General features: G+C 48.3%; 1 protein-coding gene across 1 annotated transcript in view; it reads left to right on the top strand.

Moving 5' to 3' along the window:
• LOC107121622 (teneurin-4-like) overlaps positions 1-14493 on the top strand; it is a gene marked incomplete at its 3' end in the record, with an annotated part of 181711 nt that overhangs the window by 54918 nt on the left and 112300 nt on the right. The window contains exon 4 of the mRNA XM_015424576.1: positions 1884-2094. Coding sequence (XP_015280062.1) covers positions 1884-2094 — 211 coding nt within the window. The remainder of the gene's footprint in view (positions 1-1883; positions 2095-14493) is intronic.

Raw genomic sequence — 14493 nt, 5'->3', positions numbered from 1 at the left:
TTGGAATTAAAATTCCTGTTATGTCTTTAATTTTTTTGATAAGGAGATGCTCTGTTGACCCATGGAGACTCACTCAAGCCATTTCTGTTCCCCCTTTTAACTCTATGGGTGGGATTTGAGTACGCGTTATGTTTATTTATTTATTTATTTATTTATATTTAAATTTATACCCCGCCCTACCCCGAAGGCTCAGGGCGGCTTACAGGGCACGAGTGCCGGTTAAAACAATAACATATGGTTTAAAAACAATAAATTACAATAAAATAAACAATTTACAACAAATAACAACAAAATTTCAAACAAGAAAAGAGAGATCTTATCTGACATAGCTACCCTAGATCTTATCCTAGAGCGGTGTTTGGTACTACGTTCCACCCTTAGGGGCCAGGCAATCCAATGTTAGTTTGGTGTTAAGTCGCTGGGGCTGAGCAGTGGCGGCGGCTCCTATCCAAAGGCCTGGCGGAAGAGCTCCGTCTTGCAGGCCCTGTGGAACTGAGAAAGGTCCCCATGTTTACCCTTCGGACTCAGCGGAAGAATGAGCATTGGCTGGGTTGTGCTCTAGTTCTATTTCTTTTGAAATGAAAACTGAGCTTCTTAAGATGCAGTATTTTGTGCCGGACTTAGTGCTCGTGTAGCGCAGTCACAGAATGCTGAGAGCCCTACAGGTTCTGATTGTGCGAATCAAGCCGAACTTACACGAATATTCTGTTTATCCTTATTCTTAAACTGAAAAATAGAAAATGTATTATACCCTTGGAATTTCACAGAACCAGCAAGTTACTCTTCCATTACAGCTGCAGTCCAAAACTAATTTTACGTCTACTCATATATTAATAGTTTGTGATGAGATAGATTTATCATATATTCGTTAACTGGCTAAATCAAACCTATATCATGCCCTATCAAGCCATTCCTTTTTCTCCCCAATTATTAATGTGTACTTTTATGCATTTACATTATTTATATCTGCCTTTTAGCTTTAAAATAATTTCTGTTCAAAAATTCAAAGTAGTATAGTGTCATTGGATAAAAATTCTTAAGCAGTAATATTACTACGCTCTGACCAGGGTGACCCAGGGTGGCCGGATCTCATCAGATCTCAGAAGCTAAGCTAGGTTGACCCTGGTTAGTACTTGAGCCCACCAAGGAATTCTAGGGTTACTGTGCAGAGGCAGGCAATGGCAAACCACCTCTGTATGTCTTTTGCTCTGACCTGATCTCAGAAGCTAAGCAAGGTTGGCCCTGGTTAACACTTGGATGGGAGCCCACCAAGGTATTCAAGGGCTGCTGTGCAGAGGCAGGCAATGACAAACCACCTCTGTATGCCTTTTGCTTTGACCTGGGTAGCCTAGGCTATCCCGATCTCATCAGATCTCAGAAGCTAAGCAAGGTTGACCATGGTTAGTACTTGGATGGGAACCCACCAAGGAATTCTAGAGTTGCTGTGCAGAGGCAGTCAATGGCAAACCACCTCTGTATGTCTTCTGCTCTGACCATAGCCAGTATGGTTGCAGTGTCTAACACCTGCTCTATGTGCCAAGCAGTCTTCAAGAGCACAACCATACAGAATGTATTACAGCAGTCTAGTCTTCAGCTTACCAAGGTATGTCTAACAGCAGTCAGGTGAGGTCTTCGTCTTTCAACGGGGTTATGATCAAATATGCTTAAACAATCAACAGAGTCCTCGATACCCGCAACCCCTTCCTATTCGGAAATTTCACCCGGACCTGATATTTAACATGCCAGGGAGTCCATCCCCTTGTGGCTGTCCACTTATGACCTGGTTACAGGTGCGAAAAACCTTAACTGGAAAACGTCCAATGCTGCCTTAGCTCTGTTCGTTTTGACCTGACCGTTCTGTCCGTCCTTCCCTTGTGTTTCAGTTTGACTTTGTGGAACTGCTCGACGGGAGGCGACTACTCACTCAGGAGGCAAGGAGCCTGGAAGGGCCTCAGCGCCAACAAAAGGGCTTTGTGCCATTGGCCAGCCACGAGACGGGATTCATCCAGTATTTGGACTCAGGAATGTGGCACCTCGCCTTCTACAATGATGGGAAAGAAGCCGAGGTGGTTTTGTTTCTCACCACTGCCATCGGTAAGGACCTAACACGGGGTTGGAGGTGGCAGAAGGTGGAGGGATGTCTTTCCGGTCAACCAGGTATCGAGGGTGGTCTGTCACTTTTTTCTTTGCACCGAGCTGAATGTAATTAGTAAGCATTTCCCACAACAGTGCAGCCTCTGAGTCTGGAATTACATTTGTGTGTGCAGATGTTAGCATCTTCACGCCCCTATATGTGTTACGTGCCATCAAGTAGCTTCCAACTTAGGAGCGGCATCTTCAGACGAGGACTTAGACTCTAAATTAGGGGCAGCTGCCCCGAAGAAAAGCTATCATTTGAGAAAGCCAAAGTATAAAAAATAAGATGTTTTCACACTCTAAAAGCTCTCAAAATGTATTGATATAAGTCTTAGGCTCCGATCATACACAGAAGTTGCCGTGGGATACTCACGGATGCGGGGCAGATTTAACAGGCGCGATCACACCAGCACGTCTGGCAAGCGTCACGCACCCGTTGGCAAGCCATCGCATCCCGCCGAAGATCCGTAGTTCAAAGCTACTGCAGAAACACCAGTATTACCCGCTTGCGACGGGCCACAGATGGACGTCCTCTGTCTGATCACTCCAGCTCTGCATGAAGCGCGCCGGAAACGTGCACCGACAAAATGCTACCCCCGATTCCCTGCCATCGAGTCTGATCGCATTCGGCTGGGTCACAAATGCGGCGGAGCGAAAAGCCACGCCTCCCCCCGTGTTCTCTGGCCAGTGTGACCGGGACCTTTTATTGCTTTTTAAGAAGTCAGAATTAGAGGTGTTTAAACTCATATTATTAGTATAAATTGATTGTTAGATGACCACATTCAGTGAACTTGAAATGAATTATGAGCTAAAGCTAATTTTGATAAGCAGTTTGTATGACCACCATCTCTTGGGTTTTTAGTGGGTTTTCTTTACTTTTATCCATAGTTTGTAGTTCCCTTCCCTTTTTCTGTTGTAGTTTTATAGTATGTAGTTTATAGAAAATGCAAATTTTAAAAAATCCCATATGGGGGGCAAAAAAAAAAGTTGCTTCTGACTTATGGCGACTCTAAGAATTAATGACCCCCGGTTACTGAATTATGTGGAGTATACAATCAGTGACTCCTGGGGTGTAGCCGCAGCTCTCAGCTGCAAAGCAGAGCTCATTAGAGGACTGACCCTGTAAAAGGCACACAGGATTCCTGTGGGGCTTGCGAATGGTGCTTCAAACAGGGCTTCTAGCAGGGGAGTTGAACTTGGGATTGGTGCAAGAGGCAAAGAGGGGTAAGTTTGTCTTTGCTTGAAGTGATGTGGTTTCTGAGATGTTTGGGGGTCTGTGTGAAAGGAGCTGTGGTGGCTCAAGTGGTTAAGACGCTGAACTGCAGGCTGTGGAAGGTCGGTAGTTCAGCAGTTCGAGACCCGAGTGTGCTGCATGACGGAGTGAGCTCCCGTCTCTAGTTCCAGCTCCTGCCAGCCTAGCAATTCGAAAGCAAGAAATTGCAAGTAGATAAATAGGTACCACTTCAGTGGGAAGGAAACAGCGTTCCGTGCGTCTTGGTGTTTAGTCATGCCGGCCACAGGACCACGGAAATGTCTTTGGACAGTGCTGGCTCTTCGGCTTTGAAACGGAGATGAGCACCGCAACCCTAGAGTTGGATTCGACTGGCTTTCGAGCAAAGGAACCTTTACTTTTATTTTTTACCTGTGTGAAAACCTCCTAGCTTCTGGTTAAGTGCACTAGAAGCACATGGTTCTGTTGTGAGGGGCTTATGCTTGAGTGAGGTGAGTCACAGGCCCGTAGCCACGGTGGGGCATCTTGGAGCCCGGCACCCCGACTTACTGCCAAAGTCCCCCGACTTCCAATTTTTTATTTTATTTGTGGCGCTCGCTTGGAGATGTGTGCGGGGTGCCCCCCAACTTATTTAAAGGCTTTAAAAAATTAATTAAATTTAATTCTGTAGCCAGAATTTTAAAAAATCCTGGCTACAGGCCTGGTGAGTCATCTGCTTGCTGTTGTCAGGTTCCTGGAGATCTGCTTAAGCAAACTTGTGAAAACGTATATGTATATTTCCTCGCATCCATATCTTGTTACCTGTGTCCCCTTCCTCTGCCACATTCCACCAACATCTGCATTTAGGTTGTAAGATTCTCAGACGAGTCACCTGTGTCTTGTCTAATGTCCGAATCCTGGTTAAATCAGTTCTCAACGCCATTCACTTCCTGATTTCCATGTGTTTTCAAACATAAGGTCTGTCACAGAAAGGACATAGAAAGAGATGCAGTGGAAATTCTAATGAGTAACATGGCCTTGGACGTTGAGAAATCCACTTGTTCCTGCAACTGATGATAACACAGACGGGGGCAAAGACTTGTTATCCGCTACTCCAGGGAGCGAGGCTGGATTGGATCGGTTTAATTTACAGGAGGGCCCATTTCAGTTGAATATTAGAAGAAATCTCGTATCAGTAACAACAGTTGAACTATCAAACAGTGGTGGGCCTTAGTAGAGGTCTTTGAGCAAATATACTGGACAGAAATCTATCAGAGCTGCTCTTGCTTTGGACGTCTTTCATTAATTGGGGGTTGGAATACGTACCTTAAGTACTGTCAAGCCACATCCAACTCAGCCAGTTTGGTGTAGTGGTTAAGTGCGCGGACTCTAATCTGGGAGAACCGGGTTTGATTCCCCACTCCTCCACTTACACCTGGCTGGATGACCCTGGGCAAGCCATAGTTGTGGCACAGCTGTTCTTGAAAAAGAGCAGTTTCTGTCAAGAGCTTTCTCAGCCCCACCTACAGGGTGTCTGTTGTGGGGAGGAGAAGGGAAAGGAGTTTGTAAGCCGCTCTGAGACTCCCTTGGGTAGTGAAGGGCGGGGTATAAATCCAATCTCCTCCTCCTCCTCATAGTAACCTCAGCAAGGCAAGTGAGAAGAAGAGGTGGTTTGCCATTGCCTTCCTTACAGAGTCTTCTTTGGTGGTCACCAGTTGAAATGTCGGCCCTGCTTAGCTTCTGAGATGTGACAAGATCAGGCTGTACTACACCATTCCATATCCCCAGTGCTTGGACTAGTTGGCCCCTTCGGTTTCTACTGTAAACCCTGACCCGGATGGCCCAGGGCTAGCCCAATCTCATCAGACCTCAGAAGCTAAGCAGGGTTCGGCCCTGTTTGGGAGTTGGATGGGAGACCATCAAGAATGTCCAGGGTCACTATTCAAAGGCAAACAATAGCAAACCACCTCTGAACATCTTTCGCCTTGAAAACCCTATGGGGTCGGCATAAATCAGGTGTGACCTGATGTCACTTTCCATCACTACTGCCAGACATGGTTAATAATTACCATTTGGTGTAGTGGCTAAGTGCATGGACTCTAATCTGGGAGAACCAGGTTTGATTCCCCACCTCCTCCACTTGCAGCTGCTGGATGACCTTGGGCAAGCCATAGTTCTGTCAGAGCTGTCCTTGAAAGGGCAGTTCTCTCAGAGCTCTCTCAGCCCCACCTGCCTCACAGGGTGTCTGTTGTGGGGAGGGGAAAGGGAAGGAGTTTGTAAGCTGCTCTGAGACTCTAAGTGAAGGGTGGGGTATAAATCCAATCATCTCCTCCTCCTCCTCCTCCTCCTCCTCCTCCTCCTCCTCCTCCTCCTCTTCTTCTTCTGTAGCACCTTTGGAAGGTTTTCATGTCCTTCTTCTCAGTAATCTTTACAACCCCGCGTTACTGCATTCTTCTTGGCCTACTGCAAATAGCGAGCAAAGGCAGAGCCAGTCTAGATTTCCGGTGGCCATCCAGGGTGTTTGTGGCTGATTTGTGATTCGATCTTGGCAGGCCACCAAGCCGAGTACGCTACAGGGGTCTCTGCTCCGTTGAAAGCTGAGCACGGCATTATTTCAAGTCAGTTTTTTAAAACCCCACTAAGTACCGGGAGACTCCCGATACAATCGCACGGGGTGGCCACCCGTACCGCGATCATATTTTTTACCAAACCGAGCCAGCCACGTTTCATATCTCTTAATCCATCTTCTTGTAATTCACAGGCCCTCTCGTAAAAAATTAACACTTCGCATTCTTCTAACCACAATGATTATTTAATGGTCTGATTCCCACCCCCCTTCCTCGTCTGCAAAAGGATGGCTCGTCTCCGAGTTCGCCATTAATCCTGCTCCCCAAAGAGGCATTGGCGTTGAGTCTCTGCTGTCTGCGGCAGTTACCTGAGAGCTATCGGCTGTAATTTGTCTTGGCAGGTTAATTAAAAGTTTAGGTCTTATTAAAGCAAAGTCATTAAGGCTGCAATATACAATTTTTTTTTGCCTTGAAAGTTTACTTAATCACGAGTCGAAATGCAATGGTAATACTCTGCTTTCGGTTGGGAGCACTGGAGTTTGAGCAGGTCTTTGCTGTCAGGAACGCTCACGCTTGCAAACCTGTTCATCATTAAGCAGCACCGAAAATAATTACATTTTAATTTACCCATCTGAATGCCGTAGTGTTTTGCATTTCTTTAGCAGGCGGTGATTGGGAATGAGTCAGGGATTTAGCTCTGTGTGGCGTTCTTCTCAGCAGAGGACATTCCAAGGTCTTCTTGGACAATAGGTCTTGAGGATGGTTCTTAAAAAAGAAAGAAAAAAAGAATCATAGAGTTGGACAGAGGTCATTTTGGGGGGGATCGCAGTTCCCCCGGGTGAGGTACGGGGGGCGGGGCACATGACGAAGCCCCGCCCCCTGCTTCCGGCCGCCCCGCTTCGGGCCCTCATTCAGCCAGGAGGAGGCAGGAGAAGAGGGAGGGTAAGTTGCTTCCTCCCTGCCTCTCCCCACCCCTGCCTGCCTGGGGCCAGGGAGGGTCTTCGCGGGGCTTCCTTGCACTCCCGCCGGCCTTGCAGGTCCACCGCCGGGCCCCTCATGGGGCTCGGCAGTGGAGCTGCAAGGTCGGTGGCAGCGGCCGGGACCGTTGGGGGTGGTGTGTGTGGCCTTATGACACACGTCCGGTGATGTCGGGTGGGGGGGCGGCCTTATGACACACTTCAGGTGATTTCAGGGGGTGTGGCATATGCTAATGAGTTATGCTAATGAGTTCCCCTAGCTCTTTTTCTACGAAACGACCCCTGGAGTTGGAAGAGATCTCCAGGGTCATCTAGTTCAACCCCTTTCACAATGCAGGAAACTCACAAATACCTCCCCCCACACCCCAAGTGACCCCTACTCCATGCTCAGAAGATGACATAAAATCTCCAGGATCTCCAGCCAAACTGGCCTGGAGAAAAATTGCTTCCTAACCCCAAAGTGGCGACCAGCATTTCCTTGGGTGTGTAAGAAAGGGCCACCAGAACTAAATACTGATGCAATCCTCCCTGCCCTCCCTCTCACGATCCGCCTAAGTTCACAGAATCCACATGGCTGTCAGATGGCCATCTGGCCTCTGCTTGAAAACCTCCAAAGGAGGAGAGCCCACCACCTCCTGAGGAAGCCTGTTCCACTGTGGAACCGCTTTGACTGTCAGGAAGTTCTTTCCAATGTTTAGCCAAAAACTCTTTTGATTTAATTTCAACCTGCTGGTTCTGATCCAACTGTCTGGGGCCACAGAAAAGAACTCTGCTCTGTCCTCTATAGGACAGCCCTTCATATACTTGAAGATGGTTATCATATCACCTCTCAGTCGTCTCCTTTCCAGGCTATACATACCCAACTGCTTCAACCTTTCCTCATAGGACTTGGTCTCCAGACCCCCTCTCCATCTCTGTCGTCCTCCTCTGGACACGTTCCAGCTTGTCTATATCCTTCTGAAATTGTGGTGCCCAAAACTGAACACAATACTCTTGATGAGGTCTAAGCAGAGCAGAATAAAGTGGTACCATCACTTTGCCCTGGTGGAAAGCTCTTTGAGTTCTGGGAAGGGTCCACTGTTACCAGAAAAAAAATCTGTGGAACCAACCTCTAATGTATCTGTTACCATACTGTCCCACACTTCCTCCATTCAACTTACAACAAATAACACAGTTGTTCCACTTTATCCGGGGCCGCGGTGGCTCAAGTGGTTAAGACGCTGAACTGCAGACTGTCGGTAGTTCAGCAGTTCGAGACCTGAGTGCCGCGCGACGGAGTGGGCTCCCGTCTCTGGCCCCAGCTCCTGCCAGCCTAGCAGTTCGGAAGCAAGAAATTGCAAGTAGATAAATAGGTACCGCTTCGGCGGGAAGGTAAGAGCGTTCTGTGCGCCTCGGCGTCTAGTCGTGCCGGCCACATGACCACGGAAACATCTTTGGGCAGCGCTGGCTCTTCGGCTTTGAAACGGAGATGAGCACCGCATCCCTAGAGTTGGATTCGAGTGGGTTGGATTCGAGTGGCTTTCGAGCAAGGGCAACCTTTACCTTTACTATCCACTTTATCCTCCCAGCAACCCCAGAAAGAAATTTTGGGCTGAGAGTGGCTGGCCTGAAGTCATTCAACAAGTTCAGTGGGATAATGTAGATACGAATCCAGATCTCCCAAAACCTAATCCCACTGGCAAAGACTTCCTTGTTTAGACTTTACTTGTTGGTTCTAATTTTCTGCTGCCTGGCTTCTTTGCTTCTTTTCCCCAATTATTTTTTCCAATAGGGTATCATTTATTTTTTTAAACAAAATCTGTTTTAGGAACGTAAGCTACCCAGAGAGCTCATTTTGGGAGCTGGAAGTCAGGTTGTAGATTTTAGATTTTTAAAGAACAAAATAAGCCATTGCTGGCAGACTTTAAATTTTATAAACCCTCTTGACTACTTGGTGCAAAAGGAAGGCGGGTTTGGTGACATGACACACTTTTCTTTGTGAAAGAGAGTGTGATGTTCCAGGTTCCCAGGCAGACGGAAGGTTAGATCTTCATGAAAGGACGTCTAATTTTAACTGCATTCTTGCAGTTCGTATCGGAGTTGTTGTGCAAGTTGGAGCCCCGAGTGAACCAAGAGCCCCAGTTTAGTTTATAATTATGAAGACAAAATAGAGACAGGAAGTACAGATTGGAGGTGCGTGGGAACTGTCAGAGAAGTCAAGAGGAACTGGTTTTAATTTTGGATGTCGTAAACCACTGTGAACATGCATGGCACAAGATTCTAAAATAAATGCATCCGGAAAGGCCTTTACAATAGGTGCATTGCTTTTAATTGGCAATCCAGCTTGAGTCTTAGCGGAAAAGGTGGGTGGCATATATGAAATGGATTTATTTATGTGATTTATAGTCCACCCCTCTCAGTGGATCTCAAGGCAGATTACATAGAATTAATCAATACAGTCAACAAGATTGGGACATCCAAGAGACAATGGAATTGGATGGTTGGATGGATGGATGGATGGATGGATGGATGGATGGATGGATGGTTGGATGGATGGATGGATGGATGGATGACAGGTGAGAGGTGATGGACGGACGGATGGATGACAAATGAGAGATGGTGGATGAACAGATGGATGGATAGATAGATGGATGATAGGTGAGAGGCGATGGACAGACAGATTGATGGATGACAGATAAGAAGGGATGGATGGATGACAGGTGAGAGGTGATGGACGGACGGATGGAGGACAGATGAGAGATGGTGGATGGACGGACGGATGGATAGATAGATGGATGATAGGTGAGAGGCGATGGACAGACAGATTGATGGATGACAGATAAGAAGGGATGGATGGATGACAGGTGAGAGGTGATGGACGGACGGATGGAGGACAGATGAGAGATGGTGGATGGACGGACGGATGACAGGTGAGAGATGATGGATGCATAGATGGATGACAGGTGAGAGGTGATGGACGGACGTATGAGTGGATGACAGGTGAGAGATGATGGATGGACAGATGGATAACAGATGAGAGGTGATGGATGGATGGATGGATGACAGGTGAGAAATGATGGATGGATGGATGGATGGATGACAGGTGAGAGGTGATAGACGGATGGATGAGTGGATGTCAGGTGAGAGGTGATGGACTAATGGATGGATGGATGGATGAGAGGAGATAGATGGAGGGATGGATGGGTGAGGTGAGAGGTGACAGGTGGATGGATAGATGGATGAGAGGTGATGGATGAGAGGTGACAGGTAGGTAGGTAGACAGATAGACAGACAGACAGATAGATATTCTCATAACAACCCTCTGAGGCAACAGTTTGACTTCAGTGGCACCTTTAAGAGCAACAAAATTTAATTCTGGGAATAAGCTTTTGTATGGATGCACATTACTTCAGATACCAAGTGTGCATACCCAGAATTCAACTTTGTTGGCCTTAAAGGCACCACTGGGCTCAGACTTTGTTCTGTTGCCTCAGACCAGGATGGCTACCCACCTGAAGCAAGTTCTCCTGGAGGACAGTGACTTCCCCTGACTTTACAATGTATACATTGTTCTTCATTGTGCAGTCAGCCTTGAGTCTTGGCGAGAAAGGTAGGCTGGAAATGAAGAAAGTAAATATTCTCATCATAACCCTTTGAAGCAAGTTTTGGAGAGTAGCTGTGTTGTTCTGCAAGGTGTTACTGGATTCGCTTCAAAACCTTTGCAGTAAGATCTCCTTGAGGACAACGACTTCCTCAGGCTTACACAACAGAAACGATGATTGAGGGGTGACCTGATGCAGGTTTACAAAATTATGCATCAGATAGAGAAGGTAGAGAAGGAAGTACTTTTCTCCCTTTGTCGCAATACAAGAACTCGTGGGCATTCCGTGAAATTAATGAGCAGTAGGGTTAGAATAGATCAAAGGGAGTCAGGTGGAAGTCACTGCCTCAGGAAGTGGTGGTGGCTACAAGCATAGACAGCTTCAAGAGGAGTCTGGAGAAACACATGGAGCAGAGGTCCATCAGTGGCTATTAGCCACAAGGTATAAGTGGAACACCCATGTCTGGGGCAGTGTTGCTCTGTATTCTTGGTGCTTGGCGGGGCCACAGTGGGAGGTTCTTCTGGAGTTCTGGCCCCGCCGGTGGACCTCTTAATGGCACCTGGGTTTTGGCCACTGTGTGACACAGAGTGTTGGACTGGATGGTCCATTTCTTTTATGTTCTTATGTCTGGGGCAGTGATGCTCTGTATTCTTGGTGCTTGGCGGGGCCACAGTGGGAGGGCTTCTGGAGTTCTGGCCCTGCTGGTGGACCTCTTAATGGCACCTGGGTTTTGGCCACTGTGTGACACAGAGTGTTGGACTGGATGGGCTATTTCTCTTATGTTCTTATGTCTGGGGCAGTGATGCTCTGTATTCTTGGTGCTTGGGGGGGGCAACAGTGGGAGGGCTTCTGGAGTTCTGGCCCCGCTGTTGGACCTCTTAATGGCACCTGGGTTTTGGCCACTGTGTGACACAGAGTGTTGGACTGGATGGGCCACTGGCCTGATCCAGTATGGCTTCTCTTATGTTCTTAGTAAGAAAGAGACCATTCATGGAGGACGAGGGATTTAAATTTGCCTTGCTGAGGCCCATATCCTTCCCTCTGTCCTCTACCTCCCACTGGTAAATTGATGGGTAACAGTGAAATCCATGACTCCCAAATGAGGTGAACGGGACACAGCAATCCCTGCTCCTCCCTCTTTCTTTGTGTCGGTATTGTGGAGTGTAGGATAAGACGTGTCCAGAGACTAGACTCATTCACCATTTGCTTTAAGTGAAAAAAGAGCACAACCCCGGTAACTAGTTTTTGTTCATAACTGGATTTCAGTAGCGTGTCACTGCGGTGGAAAAAAACCACCCCACAATAATGTAAGCCCACACTTTGTTCTCCTCGCCGCAATTAATTTCAGAGGTGCGATTAAAAAAAATAATAATGTTGAGGTTGGTTTGGAATCTGAGCCAGTGTTCCAGTTTGGTGCCAGTTTGGTGTGGTGGTTAAGTGCGCAGACTCTAATCTGGGAGAACCGGGTTTGATTCCCCATGCCTCCACTTGCACCTGCTGGATGACCTTGGGCAAGCCATAGTTCTGATAAGAGCTGTCCTTGAAAAAGAGCAGTTTCTGTCAGCGCTCTCTCAGCCCCACCTGCCTCACAGGCAGTGTTCCCTCTAAGCTGAGTTAGCATGAGCTAGCTCACAGTTTTTTAGCCTCCGGCTCACACATTTTTTTACTTAGCTCAGGAAGGATGGCTCCAGAGCAAACTAATATATGCAGCGGCCAAATTGCTCACTCACAGCTTTAATGCCAGTAGCTCACAAAGCAAAACTTTTGCTCACAAAAACTACACAGCTTAGAGGGAGCATTGAGTCATGGAGGAGGAGGAGATTGGATTTATACCCCGCCCTTCACTACCCAAGGGAGTCTCAGAGCGGCTTACAATCACCTTTCCCTTCCCCTCCCCACAAGAGGCACCCTGTGAGGTAGGCGGGGCTGAGAGAGCTCATTGAGGACTGCCCTTTCAAGGACAGGCTCTGACAGAACTATGGCTTGCCCAAGGTCATCCAGCAGGTGCAAGTGGAGGAGTGGGGAATCAAACCCGGTTCTCCCAGATTAGAGTCCGCACACTTAACCACTACACCAAACTGCCCACCCTTCCATTTTTCTCCCCTGTATAAGGTAGTGGCCCCGCGTGATGGAGTGAAATCAAAGCCAACAGCATCTCGTGAATACCTGGGGACCACGTGGCGTCATAATCCCTGCCCAAGTCATAGCAGCTGGCCAATAATGGCCCCTTGGTGTGGGACTAAAGGAAGAAGGCGCTTGCAAGACGCCCTTTGCGTCCCCCTCTTTGCAAACCGCAGCACTCCAAAGACTCCGAGGTTGGTCTCGCTAATAAATCAGCCTCCTCGTAAAGTGACTTTGGCTGCCGTTCCTAACGCAAATGCTTCTGGGCGAAATGTCTAGGGGCTTCACCCCTGCCAGATCACGGTGATTTATTTGGGACGCTCTGGTCCAAGTAGAACAAAACAGCCGGCCGAGGGAGAGCTGGAGTCAGCGCATCTGGGACAGATGTGGGCCACACAAAAAAACCTGTTCGGCGATGGCGAGGAGAGGCCGAGGGGCCGGCTCGAGGTATCTACAGGCCTTTCCAGGCAGCTGTTACTGTCAAGCTTGAAGGACCAGGCAGTCCGAGGAGAAAACTGCCCGGGACAGAAATAATAATAGAGATTAAAACAGGGAATGGCCTCATTATGTCAAGCAGAAGGCAGAAGCGGGTGAAGGTTGGAACAGTGTCAGTTCAGAGAGCTCTTCCAGAAGGGCTGGGCGACGCTCAAGGGCCAGAACTCCTCTTTCAGAGCTTCTGCTCCCTGAACTCACCAAACTGAGAAACTACTCTGGCAGGGTATGTAGAACTACTGCGGCAGCCCTAGGCAACAGGGTTGTGGGTGGGGAAATGGGGGGTACGAAGTTGACGGCAGTGTCATATCACTTCCGGTAAAACCCCGGAAGTGACCGAGGATAGCTCTAGGGTTGCCACGTCTTACTTTTGTTCTGGTGGGGGAGGCCCGGCCCCTCTCCAGGCATCCTCACCGTGCACACTTTGCGTGCGCACTGCAGTGACATCATCCGGAATTGCCGTCATCGTGTCGGTGTCAGAACCCACAGCTCACAGGTGTCCCTCCACAACGTACCCGGCACGATGACATCACCTCCGGGTGACGTCATCACACCGGGTATGTCCCCGCGATCCCTGCACTCTGGGGATGGGGTTCCCCCGGTGGCCGGATCCGGGCTGGCAGGTAAGGGGCCTGTCGAGCAGGCAAACCCCCGCCCCCCTGGGAGACCTGGGAACCCTCAATAACTCTAGGAACTGCCGGAATTCCTAGAGCTACCAACTGCCGGAATTCCTAGAGCTACCCTATGTCACTTCTGGGTTTTGTTTTGTTTTTTTGTTCCAGAAGTCACAAGACACCACATGTGACATTGCTGGGGATGACTGGTCTAAGGACTGTAGAAATAAATTGATTGATTGACATTGCTGGGGGAGGTTTTATTTTTATTTTTCAGGAGCTGGGGTCAGGGGATCCCCCACCACGACTGGGGGCTTGGGAGACGCAAGCGGCCCACAGCAAACACTAAATAAACACTAAAACACTTGACTTCAGGCCCCACTGGCTCTTTTAGAACCTCCCATCTGCTTCTTGACTCCGTGACCTGCATTCTCTGGGCAGGTAAGGGGCCTGTCGAGCAGGCAAAACCCCGCCCCCCTGGGGGACCTGGCAACCCTCGATAGCTCTAGGAACTGCCGGAATTCCTAGAGCTACCCTATGTCACTTCTGGGTTTGGTTTTGTTTGGGTTTTTTTGTTCCAGAAGTGACAAGACACCACATGTGACATTGCTGTGGATGACTGGTCTAAGGACTGTAGAAATAAATTGATTGATTGACATTGCTGGGGGAGGTTTTATTTTTATTGAGCTTGGAATGGAATTCACTGCCAAAGGAAGTGTCGGCAGCTACAAGCATGGACGGCTTCAAAAGGGAATTAGATAAGCATATGGAGCAGAGGTCCATCAGTGGCTATTA

This window comes from Gekko japonicus, unplaced genomic scaffold, assembly GCF_001447785.1.
Source record: "Gekko japonicus isolate JY-2015 unplaced genomic scaffold, Gekko_japonicus_V1.1 scaffold2806, whole genome shotgun sequence".
Lineage (NCBI taxonomy): Eukaryota > Metazoa > Chordata > Lepidosauria > Squamata > Gekkonidae > Gekko > Gekko japonicus.
Note: the sequence above shows the minus strand (reverse complement) of the source record. Positions and strands in the feature narration are given on the sequence as shown.